Genomic DNA, 19827 nt, shown 5'->3' with positions numbered 1-19827 from the left:
CACATTTACTGAATCATCATCAACCTAAACTCACTGTACATCACCTGCCCAGCACCAAACCTGAGGAAGTTTACTGATGTTGATGCTATTTTTTAAGTGCTCCTGAGATCAAAAGTCCATGTGCCCTGTTTAAACAATCTATGGTCTAAAGTGCATGGTGCAAGTGCAGTCAGGGTGTGTCCAAACACTTCTTAAATGGCACATAATGTGGGTGCAAAATAAAATACAAAGGGCAAAAGGGTTGCATTTAGGGACATAGCATAGACATATGTTTTGGGACATAGCATGAATTCAGCAAATCAGTGTCAACTCCCATTCCCTTTAAAAGCTGGGAGCACCTGCACCTGGTGGACTGCTATGTACAAGGCAGGTTTGTCAAACTGGAGAAGCGAGGGCGTTTCCTGCTGAGAGTGATGCAGTCAGACTGGAGTCAATGTTTTTAGGGGGACAGAACAGGGACCCCCTGCTACATATACTGTGTTGAACTTTTCTGACATATTTTAGTTATTTAAAAGACAAATCAACACGTTTCAAACAATTATCAAACAATAATTTGGTGGCCTCCCTGCAGTTACTCTGAGGACTCCCTAGGGTCCTCCTGTTGAAAACCTAGGCTGTAAAAGCAGTAATATCACTGCTGCACATATCATGGGGCATCTAAGGGCATCAGTGAAGTTAAGCTGCCCCTCATTCATAAATTTGCACAGCATGTCTCTTAATGTAGAGTTGGACAGCAGCTCTGCTCTGCTCTCTGCTATGTTCACAATTTAGAGAGTGTTATTAATATTATCCCCAATAATGATGTATTATTTCACAAACCCACAACCCATCTGTGCATCCCTGTGTGTGTAACAAGCAGAGTGTATGTGTGATGTGAAAAAGATATTTGTAAGCCCAGATATTTAATCGTGCAGCTCCTCTAGACTTTTGAAATGTTAACATACTAAAGGGATCAAATCCTGATAGTGAAACATGTCACTTTTTCGGGGTTGTGACATTCAGAAAGAATTATCCACTGACTCACAGACATGTCTTTCACAACGTAAGTCTACCGGGCCCAAAGGCATCACATGGTGAACCTGTAAGTTGTTCTTGTTGGGCTTCAAAGCCCAGCGCACTTCCTGGGGGCCTGTTAGGGATGCATTAACTTTTTCCAGGTTAGAATCTGCCTGATAGATGTTCATCTTAAAAATACTTGTTTAAAAACTGCAGAGACAAGGAGAGGTTCTTATTTGATGTAGCTTATTATTGGCTTGGCCTGGGATACCCTTCTCAGAACAAGAGGCTCAGTGCAGTTCCTCTCACAGCCAGCAGATGTCTCTCTTGCTTCACTGTCATGTATCAATCCAGCACAGGTTCATTTGCCTGAAGAGGAGAGTGTCCAAAGTTCAGCCAAGTGTTCCCTACTGTGAACCTGCAGCTTCAGATCATGCACTTTATTAGCATTCATTAGCAGCAGAGAGTTTTTTAATCCTTCATGCAGGAACCTTTCAGTAATCTTTGTGATGTGGGGATCAACTCTGGTTGTGATTTTAAACAGAATATCCAGAGCATTTGTTACATTTTCCTATTTTATAGTCCATACGTCAGTCTGGGAACTCCACCCTCGTCTCCGTCTGGCTCTCCTCCCTCTCCTCATCCTTCTGTCCTGCACCATTCTTGAGCTCCAGACCTCCTCAGGGAGCATCTGAGGCACACCAGGACTCTGGAGGCCCGGCAGATGTGGATTCTTCTCCTGAGCTTTTAAGCAGCTGCTGTCTGAAACCACAGATCTGTTATGTTGATCAGATCTGGTTCTGGGCTCTCAGCATTTAGGATCTAGATCTGTAGACCTGCAGAAAGGGACTCCTGGAGTATGAGGGGGAGCCAGGTGCTGCAGCTGTCCCTTTTGTTGGTGGGACTATGTCAGGCCCGCCGTGCCTCTCCACCCGGTGGTCCCTCCACACCCCAGGAAGCAGGTGAGGTCCCTGTGTCCCAGCTGAGGATGCTGTCACTGGGACTGGCTCACCTGCTGCAGGGGGTGGAGGAGAACGCCGAGGAGCTGGAGCAGCAGGGAGAGCAGGTGGCAGCAGAGCTGGACGGAGCCACAAAGAGTCTGGAGAGCCTTCGTAAGCAGAATTTACGGGCAGGACGGACTCACAGGCAGGTGAGGAGGAATCAGAGCTCACAAGTCAAACTCTTCACACCACAGCATTTTGTTCAGCTTACACATTCTTTGGAATTTGAGCTGAAACTAATCTGCCAATAGGTTCCATGCTTATTCGATTATTCGCTCAGCCTGAAATGTAAAAAAAATATGTAAAAAAAAATACCCTCCTCAATTCACTGTGGCCCAAGCTGATGCCATCCAGTTGCTTGTTTTGTCTGACCAGCACTCTGAAACCCAAATGTATTCTATTTTCGTACCACATGATTTTAAGAATAGCAGCAAATCCTTACAGCTGAAACTGGACATAAGGAATGTTTGGCTCTTTATGCTAAAAATATAAATAAATTAATTATACTGACTTTTAGTGCTGGAAATGTTAAAATCCTTAAGGGTAAATTTAAATTCCCTTTTTTGCATGGATTGTTTTTTTTTCAACTATTATTTGATTTCTATTTTTGATTGTATTTCTCTTTGTTATTTAATCTATGACATTGTTTTTACTTATTTTATTTTACTTGTATTATTTTTATTCCCACGTTTATTTCTACATTTTCTTGGGTGCATCAGTCTCTGATTGATTAACTGTTTATATTTCTGTTGCACTTTGAACTGGACTAACCTGTGTAACAGGTACGATAAAAAAGATAACGTTTGGTTCATTTATTGATGGATGATTTTCTCAACTGTGTAACTTAAATTTCTAAATGGTGCACCCACTCATTGGACAGAGGCTCCTCAGTGTCTCATTTTGCACTGGTTTCCACAGCTTGCATTGAAAGCCGGTCTGGGCAACAACAACTTCTTAAAAGTGTAATTTTTCTATTGTTTCTTTGTTTGCACATGAAAAAAGGACAATACAATCATTACTGACAAATAAAAGAATAAGGAAAAAAGGATAGCAAATGAATCACAGTCACAGTCAGTGAGATGTTAGCTGGTTTCAAGCTGTTCCAGACAGACGGACACAATTTAATGGTACTGTAGTCAAAGTCAAAGAGAGTCCTTCAAAGACTGTGTAGGACATATAGCCCAGTTGTAAGAATGGCACTGTACATTCCTGCAAACCATGGATACTATACATTTTTACATTATTTTGTAGCAGATATGTTGAAACTTTACATTATTTTATGTGTCAACAACGCTGTGGTTAATGTGTGGTTATGTTCAAGCACAAAAAATACTTGGTTATGGTAAAGAAAAGATCACATTTGGGCTCGAAATACCTGCTTTTCGTGGCAGTAACCCTGGTGGAAACACAGCTACGGATGGCTAAAAAGCCGCTTGAAATGCAGCGAGGATTTACTAACAAAACAATCAGGGTGGTTGTCTGTGGTCTGAAACATAGGTCTGCAGCTTGGCAGGCATCTCACCTAGACACACCATGCACCATCCTCTCCTCCTCTAGATCAGATAGACACGGTCAGCTCATGTAGTGTGTCACTTTAGAAACGTTGATAATACGTACAAAATGTACAAATGTAATGTTTCCATGATCTGCAGAAATGTACAATGCCAACATTTTCTTCCAGGACAGGGCTGGAATATGAGTCAGCTTCTGAAATTAATTGCCAAAACTTGGAAACCACTGGGAGATACTGTATCAGCAACATCCAGATACTGTGACAAATATTATTGCTTTGAATAAAGAGGTGTGATGTTCTGTCTTAGGTGAGGAAGGACCTGCAGATACTGAGTGCCAGGGGGGACAGGCTTTGGAGGGCAGCCAGAGATCTGCAGAAGGGGCTGGAGGATCTGGAGAGGGAGCAGGGAGCCATGCAGCACCGCATGAACCGGATCCTGCAGAAAGTGAAGAGCCTGAGCGATCCGAGGTCAGCGGGTCGGACTCAGCTCGACATCAGATCCGTGAAGGTGAGAAAAAAACAAGAACTTAACCAATAAACAAACAGGTATTTGTCTTGGTGACACAAACCGACATTTGGCCAGTAAGTTGGTTGCTTTTGTTAACATGTCAGCAGACATGACAGATTTGCCTGTTGCAGGTTATCATGGATAAACAGGCCCGACGGCTCGCCAGTCTGACCTCAGAGGTTTCAGCCCGAGACAGAATGATTGACAGGCGCCTGCAGCACATTGACCACCTGGAGAAACGGGTAAGTTTGGGCTTACAAATTATTCTCTGACATAATTACTTTAATTATTATACTATTACTATGATTATTTTATTTTATTCATTCATTATTTTATTTTATTTTATTTTATTTATTTATTTTATGTTAATATTTATTTATAATTTTATTTATCTAATTTAAAAATTCTGAATTTTAGATTTTAGAAAACAGAATAAAGGCAATACTCAAATATTTTTCCATACTATCTTTTCTTTTTTTCATACTTATCCAGACATTATAATTATTATTATTATTATTATTATCATTACAGAAATAATTTTATAATTTTAGTGGTGGTAATGAGTCATGATATATAATAATAATGATAAAACAATTAATTTTATATTGCACATTGTATCTAAAATGTTGCATTATAATCAGCTTTATATACATAAACATAAAATGACACAAAGATGCAAAAAGAACACAGAAAAAAGGCAGAAAAATATTTTTCAAAAAGAAACAAAAGAGAGATTTTCAACCAAATAAAATCAATAGTAAAAAACAGCATGTACTGTAGGCGAGGTAAAACACAGTAAAAGTTTCCAGCTCAATAAGATGAGCTCCGAGTCTTCTTTCAAAAGTTGTGAGTGAGGTGGACACTCTCAGCTCTGCAGGGAGATTGTTCCAGAGTCTGGAGGCGTGTGAGCTAAATGCAGCATCGAGTGGGAGCAGAACACAGAGATCTGTCAGGAACAGGAGCTGTGAGGAGTTCACTCATGTAGTCTGGAGAGAGGCCATAAAATATGATGAGGAGCACCTTCAAGTCAAACTACAGCTCAGTGGGCAGATGTCAGTGTGCTGCTGATACTGTATGTACAGCAGTTTTTGTGAGGATCTTGGCTGCAGATTTTCAAGTGATGAGCCCTGATGGATGTGCTGCACATAAGTCTTAGTTATCTGTGGTTTAACAATAATGCATTTCTTTATTTCTGACCTCTGTGTGTTTGTTGCAGGTGTCCGCGAGGCCTCCAGCAGCACTGAGAGCAGATTCTGACTCCGACTGTGTCTGATGAGCACAGCTGCATCAACACAGCCGCTCTGAACTGGTTCATGACAAGACTCTGTAAGGCTGACAAAATGAACTGTGCTGAATCTCACCAAAGGATCTGTCACAATCAAATTCAACTCTACTTTGGGTTCCTCTCCAACATAAATGTGTCAAATACAACATAACATAAACTGTTGTTGGTGTGTGTGTTGTCCTCAACAAGACACGCCTCTGTTTAAAAATGATTCAGAAATAAAACACTCCTGTTCCTGAGTCATTATGTTGAGGCTCTGACTTCCATAATATTGTGGTTGACGACGGCGGTGAAACGCCTTGTGAAGATACACTTAGCTCACACACACCCAAATAAACAGACGCACACTGAAGTCAGAGACACTTTCATACATAAACACACACAGCTGAGAGTTTTCTGACCAAGTTATAAGTCGTTTATGTTTTTGTGTGTGTGTGTGTGTGTGTGTGTGTGTGTGTGTGTGTGTGTGTGTGTGTGTGTGTGTGTCATTAAGTTGATGGGTCACATGTGCCATAATGAACACTGTATAATGTTGAGTCATGTTCAGTGAAGACAGAGGAGTATTATTTCAGTAGTTACAATAAAAGTAAAATATTCAGTGATTATACAAGTCAAGTGGTTTATGTTGTTCTGTAAGTCTTCATACTGTGACATAACATACTGATTACATCACATTTCTTTGGATATGTTCATCTAAATGTCGTTATAGGTCAATATCTCTCAAGCTCAAGGCTGTCTGGAGTTATTAGATAAAGACCACTTTTACACAGCAACATCTGTTTACAGGTTTTGGGACGTACTGCTGCATATGTGTATACAAATAAAGTTGTATGAAGCCTTCTGTGTCTTTAGAGGAAGCTGCTGATAAATTGCCTCAAGTGATGTCACTTGAGTCAGCGTCAGTTGGGGTGAAAGACTACGAGACTGAAAATGAAAGCTAGCAGCTCGAGGCTACATTGATAGCATGACACACTTGGATCTCTGATCGAACTGTCAGAGGTCAAGCTGCATTGTGGGTAATGTATGCACCAGGTTTTGAAGGAAGGAGAGAAGAAGATTACATAGAATCAGTTTTCATCATGAGTCTGACAAGGTTAGGGGCCGCACACATGCTGCACCCGAAAAGCGTGAGGTCAGGCGTTGGGTGCTACTCTTGGGCCTTCTCTGTGCCAGCTTTCAAGAGCACACCGGCAGATTGCATCTGAGGTTGCTAAGCAACTTCAACAAGCACCGATTCATGGCCTATATACCTGAAATCCTGAGTGCAGAACTGATCTTCCAGGCACTGTTTTGTAAGTGTGTATTAGGCCAAAAATATCGTCCGTGGGGCAGATGTAAAGCTCTGGGCACTAAAATGATTAACGTCTTTTTCATATTTACCACCGACTGATATTCAAAGAAGAAGGGAAAGACATCTGTAGGCTGTGATTGGTTGGTCCTTGTCACATGACAAGCAGTATGCACTGCTGTGTTCCAAATGTTGAACCCTGTTCATCTCAGGTCACAACTTCATAGCACATTTCATACACAAAGGTAATTCAAAGGCTTTGGAAAATGCATTAAAAAAGACAGTGTAAGATTTTGACATTTAAAAAGAAATTAAACAGAGAAACAAATACTAGACCAGTGGTTTCCAACTAGTGGGTCACGGTCCAAAAGTGGGTCGCAGGTCCATTTTGAATGAACCGCAAGTAACTCACGAAGATGTCAAGTTTGTACAAAACACATTTTATTTTTAAGTACAGTGAATTTCTGGCACAAATCTTTTATTTTGAAGTGCTGTTTCCTGCTGTAGAGGGAGTGAAAACTGACAGCTGCTTAACAGAGGCAGCAAACTAGCTTTATGACCCAGCCAACGCCAAACCGCAAGTATGACGCTGAACGTATTAAACTGTGTGGACCTTGAACTCATGACTAAAGAGAAATCTAGACCTCATAGCTGGACCAGTAAGAAAGAAACTACTGTACTAGACTGTGAATACAATGACATGGGCCAAACTGTAAGTGCAAGGTTGTGCAAGTGTTTAAGGTTCAGTCGAAAGTGAAAGACAACTTTAAAGTTCTTAACTTATCAAAAGTAGCATGGTAAAAGACAATCAGAGATGTAGGCCGGCCCTAAAGCGCTGAAAGCTTTAGAAACAAGCAGCAGTTTTCTTGGTCGTTGTTAGCAGCAACATGCTAAATGAGCTAAAGTTGCCAGAGTGTGCACACTAGACGTGGCTGTACTGTACTGTACTGTAGGTGACTGTTGGTTTACTATCTCTTGTGTGTGGACTCTGCAGGTGTATTATATGGGGGGAAATAAATATGTGTTTGTACTCAGTATCAGCTGATGCTCAATATTAAAGGAACCTGATAGGGACCTCCCTGCTTTTAGTGTTTCCTCGTTGCCACAGTGTATACTTACATGTATTCAGCTTTTTCAGTTCAATTCAGTTCATTTCAGTTTTAATGTCATTCTCTTTATACAGCAGCATACAGTGAACGTACTGTCATAACTCCAAATCAGGGTGCAGTAAAGGACATGTAGCAAACGAGAAATTCAACAGGGACGTGACAACATTAAAGTGCAATAGAGTAAATTGCAAATACTCAAGAAAATAAAAATAGGAAAGTGCAGAGGAATAAATATTGCATAGTAATAGACTAATTAAACAGCACAATGATGACCTGGATAACAATTCAAATTAGTTTCAGAGTATATTAAAACCATACTGTATGTAGACACATGTTCGTAAAGGGTTCTGTTTAAAAGTTTCAGAGCGGTGTTCTGACATGACTAGACCTGCGACGATAATTACTTACAGCTGATTGAGTTCAGCAAAATGAATCGAGGTCATGTCCTCAAGAATGCCGTCAAAGTTTGGCAGGGTTTTCCCCGACCATTATGAGACCTGGTTACAACGCATAAGCTGAATGAACAGAGAAAAAAAATGCTGAGACACGTTTTGCTGTCATTTCTGGTCAATTTAAAAGGTTGTTGTTCTTTGAAGGGTGCACTTGCATTAATATTCTATTATATTATTAATGTATCAGTGGCATTAATGTCTTGAAATTACAATAATATTGTTAAGTGCAGTTGTTTCTGGGTCAATATAATAATCACGGATGCTCACATTTTTTAATCACTGGGGGGTTTCATTGAGAATTTAAGTCTAAACTCTGACAGTTTATATGTATATGCGGGACAGGAAATCTTCCCACCAGCTCTGCACCCTCACAGCTGTCTCTCGGCCAAATGTGACAAAGGTCATGTGTTGAATCTCCGAGGACTGAGTTGATATCTGATGGCCTCAAGTCCTGACGGCTGACTCGCAGGCAGTCTGTCCCCTCTGGTGTTCCCAAACAAACCTCCGACAACACGAACTCTGTCCCACTTAGAGGAAAGACAACACAGAGCTGGGGAGGAGGAAAAAGAGGAAGAAAGAAAGTGAGAGAGAATTGTTCTCAGGATTAAATAACAATACAGAAGCAAGTGCAATTAATGAGGAAGGAGTTAGAGCAACAAAGGAAACAAAGTGAGGGAAGGAATGAGCTCAGATGAGTTCACATTATTACACACAGCAGTGTTAGTGAACATGGAGAGGATGAAGTGATGCCTTTGAAATGAGAGGGTTTAGCAGGTGTGTCTGAGCTGCAACAGCACCCCCTAGAGGTGAAATTATCAAAGTATCTGAAAGGTCATTTTTATGCCAGGCTGCAGCCAAGTATTCAAAGTGCTCTCATGTCATCTTAATCTTTCACACACTCCACAAAACAATGTCTTTGCCTTTTTTCGGTTCTGGGCTTAGAGCTCAGAATAAATACAGGTCCAGTTGTGCTCATGCCAGCTGCTGTTTGGCCTGTTTGGGGCATATTTCAGAGTCTATGGGACATTTTCAGTCAGTATTTTCTGTCTTGTGTGAACAATTCCTGCACTTTTGATAAGTTTAAGTGAAGACACAAGGTTTTTCAATGTGTACAATGCCGATATAGTGTATTTTAGTGTGGTCTGACATACCTAGATGCTTCTCCATGAAACTAATGTGGACTTGTCAGTGAAAAGACACCCTCTAACCAGCTCTGACTTATACTCTGTTTAATCTAATACGGGTTATGTAAAAAAGAAGATTCCTAATGGTGTATGTCTAAGTTTGGTGCTTATTTAGCAGTGAATTAAAAAGTGAGTGCTGTCTAGTCTATGGTGCATGCAAAATATGACATGACTGTGCCACCCCAAAGTGCAATATATGTACAATATACAATAATGGAAAGAGCTGAAGTGAGAGCAGAGTGCAGAGCTCCAGGCTTGGACCCAACTCCTCCATTGCCAGGACCCAGTGTGCAGTCTATTATTTAATTGCGATCCTGATCCAGGTTCAATCCCAGGAGGGAGCCCTTCTGTGTGGAGTTTGCATGTTCTCCCCGTGTCAGTGTGGTTTTTCTCTGGGTACTCCGGCTTCCTCCCACAGTCCAAAGACATGCAGGTTAATTGGTGACTCTAAATTGTCCGTAGGTGTGAATGTGAGTGTGAATGGTTGTTTGTCTCTATGTGACAGCCCTGTGATAGTCTGGTGACCTGTCCAGGGTGTACCCTGCCTCTCAGCCACTGTCAGCTGGGATAGGCTCCAGCCACCCTGCGACCCTCAAGAGGATAAGCGGTTAGGAAAATGGATGGATGGATGGATGGATGGATGGATAAGTAGGCCTATTAAAAGCAACCTGATGTTAACATTAGCTGAAATTATGCTAGCTAACATTAGCAAACTCATAAGGTTAGTCCGAGTTATTTGCATCACGTTAGCTAGCTTAAAAGGTTACACTTGTAGCCTTGCATTATAATGAAGAGCATGTGGCTTTTTCAGACTAATAAATGTATGCTATTGCATCATGATTCACATCTCTGGTGGCTTACTTCTCCAAGCTCGAGACCAACAAAGAAAAGAAGCTCTGCAGCTAGAACCTTCTTGATTCAGTCTGGCATAAACATATCAGTATCAGTTTAAGTGTATGCCACACTGAGAGTGTTTTCTTTCTATCTGACACTGTTCCAGCAAGGAAGCTGTTAACGGTTTCAGTTCCCCATCAGTGGTCTCATAAAAGCTGCCAGACTCCATTAACAAATACAGTCATTTTAGCACGCTGAACACAGAGCTGCTGGTCTAGCACTGCCTTGATCAGTTAGTTGATTTGTGTTAGTTTGGGACTTTGGTGAATGCGAACTAATCCTTTTAAATGCTAATTCACACAATAACACAAACTAACTAACTGATCGAGGCAGAAGTAGAGCAGCAGTTCCAGTGTTCACTAATGTTAAATCACTGTTTTTCTCAATGGAGTCTGGCTTGGAAGAGAGCAGTAAAACGTTGTCATTTTCCAGTTGGAAATCACTGTCTGACAATAAGGTAAAGCGGTGAAAATACTCTCAATATAGCGTAAACCTAAACTGATATTAATTTTTTTAGGTAGCTAAAATACCTTCTGTTGCTGACCCCATTTACAGCAGTAGATTGCTTAGCTTCAGTGTCAGACTCTAGCCTGCTTCTCCAAAGTGGGGACAAGCCAACTGTCAACTACTGTATGTAATATACTGTCTATGGATAAATGCTTCATACAACCCCACTTCAAAATATCTGAACCCTCCCTTTAAGCTATAAACTTCACAATGCTCCTGGTTCACATCAGTGGTGGAAGAAGTAGCCTACTCAGGTACTATACTTAGGAGGTGACTAACATTGTCAAAGTCTTCAGTCACATTTCCCATGCCCAATTCAATGCCATTGTCCATCCATCCACCAGATGCCCTCAGACTTTCCTCTCTCCCCTATCACCTGACTGCCCCGCCCACCTGCTCACCTGTTCCCACTTTCCTAATCACCCCTGCAGATATATTACCAGCCCTTTTCCATTTCCCCCTCACCAGCTTGTCAGTGTTGCAGTGTGACTCATGCCTTTGCTTCAGCATTCGTAATCACCAGTCACCTGTCAGCCTGCCTGACTTTCTGCCTGAGCCTTGGACTTATGATTTACGACCATATCTGCTCAAGCTGGAGCTAGTTTTAACTAATCTATATACAATTATTTAGTCTGGGGTTTCCAATCTAGGGGTCAAGCCCCCTGCAAAGGGTCCTGAGATGATTAATGAGGTAGGAAAAAAGAATGAACGACACAGATCTATATTCAGTTTTTGGACTTTTCTCTTTTCTTTGCTCTTTTTTTTGTGAAATAATGCACAATTTTACCTCTTTGGGCCTCAAAAAATTAGTAAAATGAAACCATCTGAGAAGTTAAGGGGAGCTTTGAGTTGTTAAAGTACAATATTTACCTGTTAAGCGAAATGGACAAACACAGGCAAAGTACAAGTACCTCAAATTAGTACATAAGTAAAATACATGATTAATGTAGATCACACCACTGGTTCAAATGGGAGGTATTGGATGTCATTTCCCATCTCTCTTTACCCTCATTTCATGGCATCTCTCTTGTCCTCTTCTACAAAGGCAAAATAGTGCTAATAATAATCAACACCTAGCAGCTATTTATAACACTAATCATCACAATTATCATCATAAACATAATTTCTATGACCACATAACATAGTTAAAAGGCTGCTTCATGATATTATCATCATTTTCATCATATTAAAAACTGACTTTCACACATTAAAAAGGTTACATAAAGTCAACAATATCCTCCTGAGACCCTGTGTCCTCATATGACATCACATTTCGGGTTTACTTGACCTTATTCTTTGTTCTACTTAACATAGACCTGTTGTCCTCGTTCGTGGACAGTTTTTGTGCCATCTAGTGGTAGTAAGAGCACAATACACTAATCCATGTAAAAACAAGAGGGCAGCCATCTCTGCCAAGTCAGTCTGCAGCCAACCCATACACAAAGGTGGACAAGGTCCAAAACCTGATCACATTTTATGGTTGAAACTTGTTTATTTATGATTAATTATGTCTGTAGTTTGATATGGCAACAAATTTGACCAATTTTAGCAACAGTAATAAGCTAAGACGCTGTTAATTAAAAAGGATTTGAAGGAGCCCTGTCTGACTCTGAGCCAATGAAAAAAGCCATCCTTCAACGTCAGCTTGATATGCAGCCAGTTGCTGTTATAGATTAACAGTGCCTGGCAGGGTGAAATGCTGCAGAACAATGAAGAAAGTTAAGGTGGCGAAAGTCCACCTGGGGCGGGCAGGAGGTGTGGTGGATGGGTCCAGCAAACACTGACTTTGACCAGAGAGAGCAGTATTTGCGTCCCCTTAAGATTCTAGAGCCAAACCCTGTTCGTTTTACCTAAACCTAGCCACGTGTGTTTGTTGTTGAAGGAAAAAAACGTCCATTCGCAATGTTGTATGGATGTAGTGCATTTATTTTGAAAGAGACTGGATGTAAATGGTAAATTTCCTGTGAAAACAGAAGTGTATTTTGAAAGAAGACAGTGTATGTAACAGGCAGAACTTGACACGGCGTCCCAGAACATCAACAACCAACACACCCAGGGTACCTTTCACATTGTATCTGGATGTGGAAAGTCTATGACCAAATGCTGGTATGTTACTAGGTCAAAGTGAGAAGTGTTGTTTGAAGACATTATGACTTTATTATTGTCTCGTTTGAGGACATTGGGATTTAATTGTTGTTGGCAGCATTTAGTTTTTTAGACATATCGGGTCCTACTGTTCCCAAATAGCTAGGAGAAATTAAAAAGCATATATTTCTCCCACCAACAATACTAACATCTACAACTCAGCGTGAGTCATGCAGCTTCTGGGAATAATACAGCAGGTAGGTGGAGAAAGAGAAAGACACGCACAGTCAGGGAGAGAAAGGGAGGAAGTGGTGAGGATGCTCTACAGGCGCTGCAGCACTTCACGTCTCTCAACAGTCAGTCAAGTCTGCCACTCACACAACATCGACGTGTCACTGCTGTTTCACTGACCTGTATTCACCCTCTGTCATCACACGACCATGCCTGTTAAGGTAAGAAGGCAGAGAGCTTTTACATCTGCTGAACTGTTTTTCAACTTTAATATAATGTAAAGATAAAGCTGCTTGTTTAACTTTAATGACTGTTTCCCGCTACGCTGTAGGTTTATTTATTTCCTGCTGTGACTAATGATTATTACAGAGTCACCAGCCCTGACAGACTTTATGTGTGTTGCCTCAGGGGGAAGATGAAGTGATGGTAGTATCACAAGAGGAAATCAGCTCAACTTCCCTTGAGTCAGTAGCAGAAAGTCAAATGTCGACCATAAGCTGGAGCATATCCATGTCATCGTTTACATGTTTGCAAAAGAGCTGCGGTTGTACATGCCGTGTGAGAGTGTGCAGGTTTAAATATTTACCTGAGCTCACCTGAGTCATGTGACGCAATACAGTGCACAGCCACGCCAAGCTATTATCATTTAACAAGTTTAATGTTGTCATAAACCAGCAATTAGCAGACTAAGAAGGTATCTGTCATTTTCTTGAATGGAAAGCCATGCTTCTAATCTTTCTAACCATGCAGAAGGAAAACTAATGCGCTTATGAGTACTTAAACCAACATGTTGTCCGCCATGTTGTTGTATTATGCAACTGTGTTTTCAATATGCAAAGCATAGCAGAGGAAACCTTACATAAGCTGTCATGGACTATACATACATATGCTTAACACCGTTCATTCATCACAAAGTCTGTTCATCTTCAGCAGGTTTCTCTTCTCTCTTCAGCCTCCACTTGCAAACAACCTGCAAGAGCTGCAGACAGATACTTGAGAAACGCATTTTCTCATCATGACCCTTATGAAACAGTTTCATTCTCCCCGAGTCAGACCACAAATACCACATCCTGAGGCAGTACTTAAAATAAACAGAGGCTTGTCTGTTAGGATCTGTGCTGGATTTTGCAATTTTGCTCAAGTGAGATAAAAAGAAAAGATGTTTTGATAGGAACTTTTCTTTATGTTTAACAAGATCACATTTGTATCAAAGCGAGTACAGAGCCTATAGTATGACACACTATTTATGAAAAACGCCTTCAGCCAGTGTTGTAGTCACGACTACCTACATCGAAACCAAGTCATAACCAAAACGAGAAGACAAATTATTAAAATCGAAACATGAGCAAGACTTTTGAGGTCGAGACCAAGTGAAGACAAAGACCAAGGCTGGGCAAGTCCCAGGCTGAATGACACACAATAAAATGTCGAAGATGCAAACCATAGGTTATTCTCAAACTGATCTGAAAGATCCACGTTCCTATTAAAACACCCACAGAAAATAAAAAAAGATGCCTGTACATTCACCTCTTTCATTGCCATACTGTATATATGTGTGTATGTATAAGTGTACCATGAGAAATACCTTGATAAAATAACCAAAAGGCAGGGGTGAATTTCATAGCAATACACCAATGCACCAAGGTACCCTTGAGCAGTTGCACCAGGCTGCAGCATTTTTTGATGCTCTAGGAAACTACTGTAGTTCAAAGAGCGTAAAAGTCCATAGGCCACATGGGAGAGCAGGTGGATGGGTCAGACAAACTCCAGACTTTCACCTGGGAGCCCACTGTTTGTATCTCACGTGAAACCAAGAGTCAGTCGAGTTATTTTACTAACATAGTAGTGTGCCACTATGTGTAGCATAATATGCTAATAAAGTATGTCATGTGACATTACACTATGTTAGTGATATACATACTTATTTAAAGCCAAAACATGTTATTTTTCTAAACCTAACTTTCTACCTTTTTAGCCTAAACCTAAAGAAGTAAACCTAGAAATAAACCTGTTGCCTACATTCTAAGTTTATTTTAAAAATAGACTATATGCATGCAACAGAAACTTTACATTTCCTATTAAAAATAGATGTATATTTTGAAAAGACACAAAGCACGTAATGAATGTAAATTTACACACCATCCCTGAACATCCAAAACTGACTCCGAAGGGTACCTAGAGGGTAGTTTGATGTGTAGGGCCACTGATCAAGCTTTGGTATTTGACGAATTAGGAGTGAGAATGTGTTGTTTTTACACAGGCAACTGTGATATCCCGTGGTAGTGCCATGAGGCTGGTCTTGAAGTAAAATCGCAAGTCCTCTGAAACTTAGACAAGACTGAGTAAAAATGCAGTCGAGTCTGAGACAGGACCAAGACCTTTAAAACATGGTCTTCAGACAGAGACCGATCTCGTCTGCCTTCAGCACTTAAATATATCAGGCCATTGAATATACTGCCAGGTAGCCAGATGAAAACAGTACACACATGGCATTAGAAGGGTTGCACACTCCTGATTTAGTAGCCACCTGTAAAGTAGGAATCAGTATGGTCAAATAAATAACATTAATTCAATATTGTTGAAGATTACTTGTGGAGTTCCTCAAGGCTCAGTGTTAGGCCCATTATTGTTTATTTTGTACGTGAACTGTGTTTGTTTTTATGATATATTATAGGTTTCCAAAACATTCAAACATATCTTATTTGCAAACAAAAACTTTTTGATACTGCGAAAAGGGAACTGAAACTTCTAAAGAGTTGGCTCAATTAGCAAACTATACCAGAATTTAAACAAGATGGAATTTATCGTCTTTGGCAATCATTTGACAAATATTCATGGAAAAGAGATAATGGGTGATGTTGAAATTCAGCTGAATCTAGGTTATACATGGCAAAGCGAAATTGATAAACCCTTCTTACTTAAAAAGAGAGCCATAACAATTGTAAACCAAACTATTTTTCAAGAACCAACTAACCTCATGCTTCCACAAAGGCTCCTTCATTCAGAGCTTTGTCATTTTTTTAACAACACAAATCATGTATAACATCAAAATCACAGTCGTACATGAACATATCCCAAACGTATTTAAAATAAGCGAAAGTCAATATTATTTTAGAGGAATCTGTATGTTTATTTATGGAACAGCTGCATTGAGGAACTGAGAATGTGCGCCACTTTGCATAAGCTTAAGAAACAGAATTTTATGTACAAATCTAAATATGTATGAGAGTGGCAGGTTCAGGTTTTTATACTACACTATAAAAAATATATTTTTGTTGATGCATTATTTTCTGTTGTACAGCTATAACACCCCCACTGCGATACTTGCATTTGTAGTAACGTAAGGCCAAAAGACAACACAATGCTTAAAAGGGGTTAAAACATGCTAGGGAGGAAGGTGCCAATACAGTCTACCCTGTCACACAGCCAAAATAATTATATTTCAAATTCAAATACCACATCTGGTTAGTTTCAACTGTACTGTCTCTGTATGTATGCAGTTTCACGATATACCTGATTTACAAATAAAGTGATCATTTTAATGAGTGGTCCACCAGCATTTTGGGTCCTGATTTGGCCTCTGTAGAGCTTTTGTATTACCAAAGTGCTAATTTTACAAATTCTGCTAATTACAAGCCATCATTGCAGCGGGGCTTGTTTTGTAATCCTTAAATCCAGAATTGGCAGGACATAACTGGACTATGGTCAATCCCATGTCATTTACAATCCAATGTGACATAATGTACTTTAAGAACTAGGAGCACACTTTTAAATAGCTTTAGTAAAAATCATGTTTTGAATGTTTGTAGTTGTTTTTATAAACCTTTCTGGGGCTTCAAAAAGGTTGGAATAAAAGAAATGTTAAGGTTTATTTCCATCAGTTCTTTACATTGACTAACATTTAATCAGTCCCACTATAAATATTTGACAGGAGTATTTTTTTTTTTCAATTCACTGAACACTTCCCAGTAACATTTCTGCAGCAGCAATCGCCACTTTTACAACTAAATTAACTTCTGTACCAGTCAATTTATTTGTTGTTTCTGTTGACGTAATTGCTTCCACCATTTTAGGAAGTTGAGGGTCACATGTCTGAGCAACAACTCACTGAGCCCCTTTTGCGTACTGTTATAAAACAGGGGAATTTGGTATGTAATGGGTTTCCAATCCTTCTTAATGAGGATCAAGGGTTGTTGTGCAGGATTCTGGAGTTAAAGACTCAAACAAACACTGGTGGCCACTCAGAACTTAGCAGTGCCTCAGACAGGGAGGACTGTACACTTCAAGGCTCTGTAAGTCAGATGATAAACACTCATGGAGTATTTAAATTTGAATAGGGAAGAGATGTGATTTGTTAAATTCGTCATAGCTGTGCAGTTTTTCACCAGCTGACGCGCACTGACACTTACTCGTCTTCTCTCTACCTACAGGAACGGTGCACCTGGAAAATGCAGTTTCGGTAAAGCCCATTCAAGGTAAATCACTGCATCTGGTCATTCATCACTGAAGGGAAAGAAGGAACTCATCAGCTTCACAGTTGGAGGAAGGACAGCCCAAAGCTTCCCTCTTTATCCAGAGTTCTCTCTGTCCGAACGATGTCAACTTCCACTGCAGACAGTGTAGGAAGAGGAACCAAAACCTCTAAAGCATCAAAGGATCATAAAAAGGTAGGCGGATGTAATTACTGATTTATGTCGCCTACTTTTGAAGACTTCCTAATTCTTGTGAATAAAACCTCTCAGTATTTTTCATACTTTAAGACAAGAAAACCACATTGGCACCGTTTTTTGTTTAGAAATGTTGGGTGTTAGTGTGCTGCTGTCAATCAGTCAGAATCTAAGAGGTGATAAAATCCAACCAAAATGGAAATGAAGATGTAAATGTCAGTTTCAGTAAAACAAAGAGCAACACCATACCTGCAGCTGAGTGATGTTTTTGTCACTCAGCTGTGTTATGTAACAGCTTTTTAATGATGGAGGGAACAGAGTGGTCGTGAACAAGGCGATTAGGTTGACCAGCCTCAGTTTTTGTGTTACGGAGAGATTTCACTTACAGGAAAATTCCTAGATACCTTCAATGACCTCATGCTTTACTGAGGAGTCTCACTGCCGTCAAAACTGTTTGTTTTAAAGGGTTGATTTTAACGATTATCCGTCATCAGTAAATTAATTGCTCAATTATCACAAACAGTTTTAATTTAGCCCTCGGGATGTCAGTAATAGACTATTTTGGTTGCTTACTCATTACTGCATTCTTTATGATTTGTTGGACTGGAAGTCATTGACTACTGGCAGACAACAGCACTGGTATATTTTTATCCATAAAGCAATACTGGGCAAACTTCCAGCCTTCCTCTGCACCCTTCTGTGTGTCAGCTCTGATAGTAACCAGCTACGCACATGACTAACATGACATTTTGTATATTCATGGTACCCAGAGGCTGAACGCTGAACAGTCTCGTGACTTATCATGTCACACTCAGCTGTAGCCCGCTTTGTGTTATGTGCTAGTGCATATGTTGGCATGCTAACACACTAAGATGGTGACCCATGTTTGTTATACCTGCTTAGCATCAGCATGTTTGTGTTTTCCCTGTGAGCATGTTAGTGTGCTGACGTATGGGTGAGACATGTGACCTTCTGCAGGGGAACAGCTTGTAAGATGTGATATTTCACTAACAGTTTTCCTCATATTTGTACAGTGAGGCATCGTGACCTTTCCTTTGACTGGCCGAGTCTGTGTGTGCTTTAATTTACAATCACAAATGTACTAATAACTGTGCATTCAACATGCCTGTGGCGAGGATCATTTTTCAAACACATGTTGTCAGTTAACACTCAGCAAGTTAGTATATAGCCCACCAGTTGAGCAAGTTAGCATGTTAACATTTGCTAGTTATTGACTTGATGATGGCACAAGAAGAAAAGTTAAGGGATTAGCTGAAATACAACAGTTCATCCAGAGAGGAACGTGAATGTGTTTCCCAGATTCCATGGAAATCTATCCAACAGTGTGGAGGCATTTCCAAAATAATAATAGTAATGATAATAACAAACTTTATATAGCATCTTTCATACAAGAAATGCAGCATAAAGTGCTTTACAATAAGGGCAGTATAAGCACTGAGTGCTTCACATGAAAAAAGACAGAATGAACATAAAACAGACAAGGCAATTCAACATAAAAGGACATTTAAAACAGTTTAAAACATGGATTAACTGATTCATAAAATTATAGAGTTGTAAAACTATAAATCATAAATCAAGTAAAAGAGTTGCAGCAGCGTAAATAGAAAGTAAAAGTGTAAAAAGAAAGAATTTCAGACCTGTATCAGGCAGTCAGAGCTATTTAAAGGCTAAAATGAACAGATACATTTTTAGCTTTCTTTTCAAAATATTTAGCGAGCTAGCTTCATTGATATCTATAGGTTGTGTGTTCCATAGCTTTGGAACGTCATTGAAAATAAAGATGTCAACCTCATGGTGGCACAGGAGGAAAAATTCAGAAAATAACCAGAAGTCAGTGAGATTCATCCTCTGGGGACTTGAATGTCTGTCAAAAGAGCTCCAGCAACACTTGTGGTATGGAAAAGAAACTTTATTGACCGACGCGTTTCGGCTTGTGGCCTTCATCAGGGTCATCAAGAAACATATTGCACACATCATTTAAATAGGTTCATTTGAAATTGAAAAAGTAGAAAAAAATAAAAAAATGCATGCATGTGACCAATCCTATGCATCCACATATATATATCTCAGCCAATCAATCACTAAT

At 40.0% G+C, this 19827-nt stretch overlaps 2 protein-coding genes across 3 annotated transcripts in view; both read left to right on the top strand.

Moving 5' to 3' along the window:
• The first annotated feature begins 1441 nt into the window (after positions 1-1441).
• On the top strand, positions 1442-5549 carry LOC126395652 (uncharacterized). The gene is made up of 4 exons (XM_050053274.1): positions 1442-2146; positions 3818-4018; positions 4150-4260; positions 5235-5549. Exons 1-4 carry the CDS (start codon positions 1856-1858, stop codon positions 5289-5291), a joined length of 660 nt encoding a protein of 219 aa, XP_049909231.1. The 5' UTR covers positions 1442-1855; the 3' UTR covers positions 5292-5549.
• A 7588-nt stretch (positions 5550-13137) lies between these two features.
• The window catches only part of pip5k1ba (phosphatidylinositol-4-phosphate 5-kinase, type I, beta a), a 20913-nt gene continuing 14223 nt past the window's right edge, over positions 13138-19827 (top strand). For both annotated transcript variants that reach the window (XM_050053183.1, XM_050053182.1), the window contains exons 1-2: positions 13138-13274; positions 17484-17720. In XM_050053183.1, coding sequence (XP_049909140.1) covers positions 17649-17720 — 72 coding nt within the window. In that variant the 5' untranslated portion in view covers positions 13138-13274; positions 17484-17648. The remainder of the gene's footprint in view (positions 13275-17483; positions 17721-19827) is intronic.

Source organism: Epinephelus moara, chromosome 9 (assembly GCF_006386435.1).
Source record: "Epinephelus moara isolate mb chromosome 9, YSFRI_EMoa_1.0, whole genome shotgun sequence".
In the NCBI taxonomy this organism is placed as follows: domain Eukaryota; kingdom Metazoa; phylum Chordata; class Actinopteri; order Perciformes; family Serranidae; genus Epinephelus; species Epinephelus moara.
Note: the sequence above shows the minus strand (reverse complement) of the source record. Positions and strands in the feature narration are given on the sequence as shown.

Bases quoted from the DNA above. Each gene is read 5' to 3' on its own strand.
- LOC126395652 (XM_050053274.1), top strand. From the start codon at position 1,856: ATGAGGGGGAGCCAGGTGCTGCAGCTGTCCCTTTTGTTGGTGGGACTA. The intron at 4,019-4,149 runs GTGAGAAAAAAA...TGCCTGTTGCAG, and splicing joins TCGACATCAGATCCGTGAAG to GTTATCATGGATAAACAGGC. The intron at 4,261-5,234 runs GTAAGTTTGGGC...TGTTTGTTGCAG, and splicing joins TTGACCACCTGGAGAAACGG to GTGTCCGCGAGGCCTCCAGC.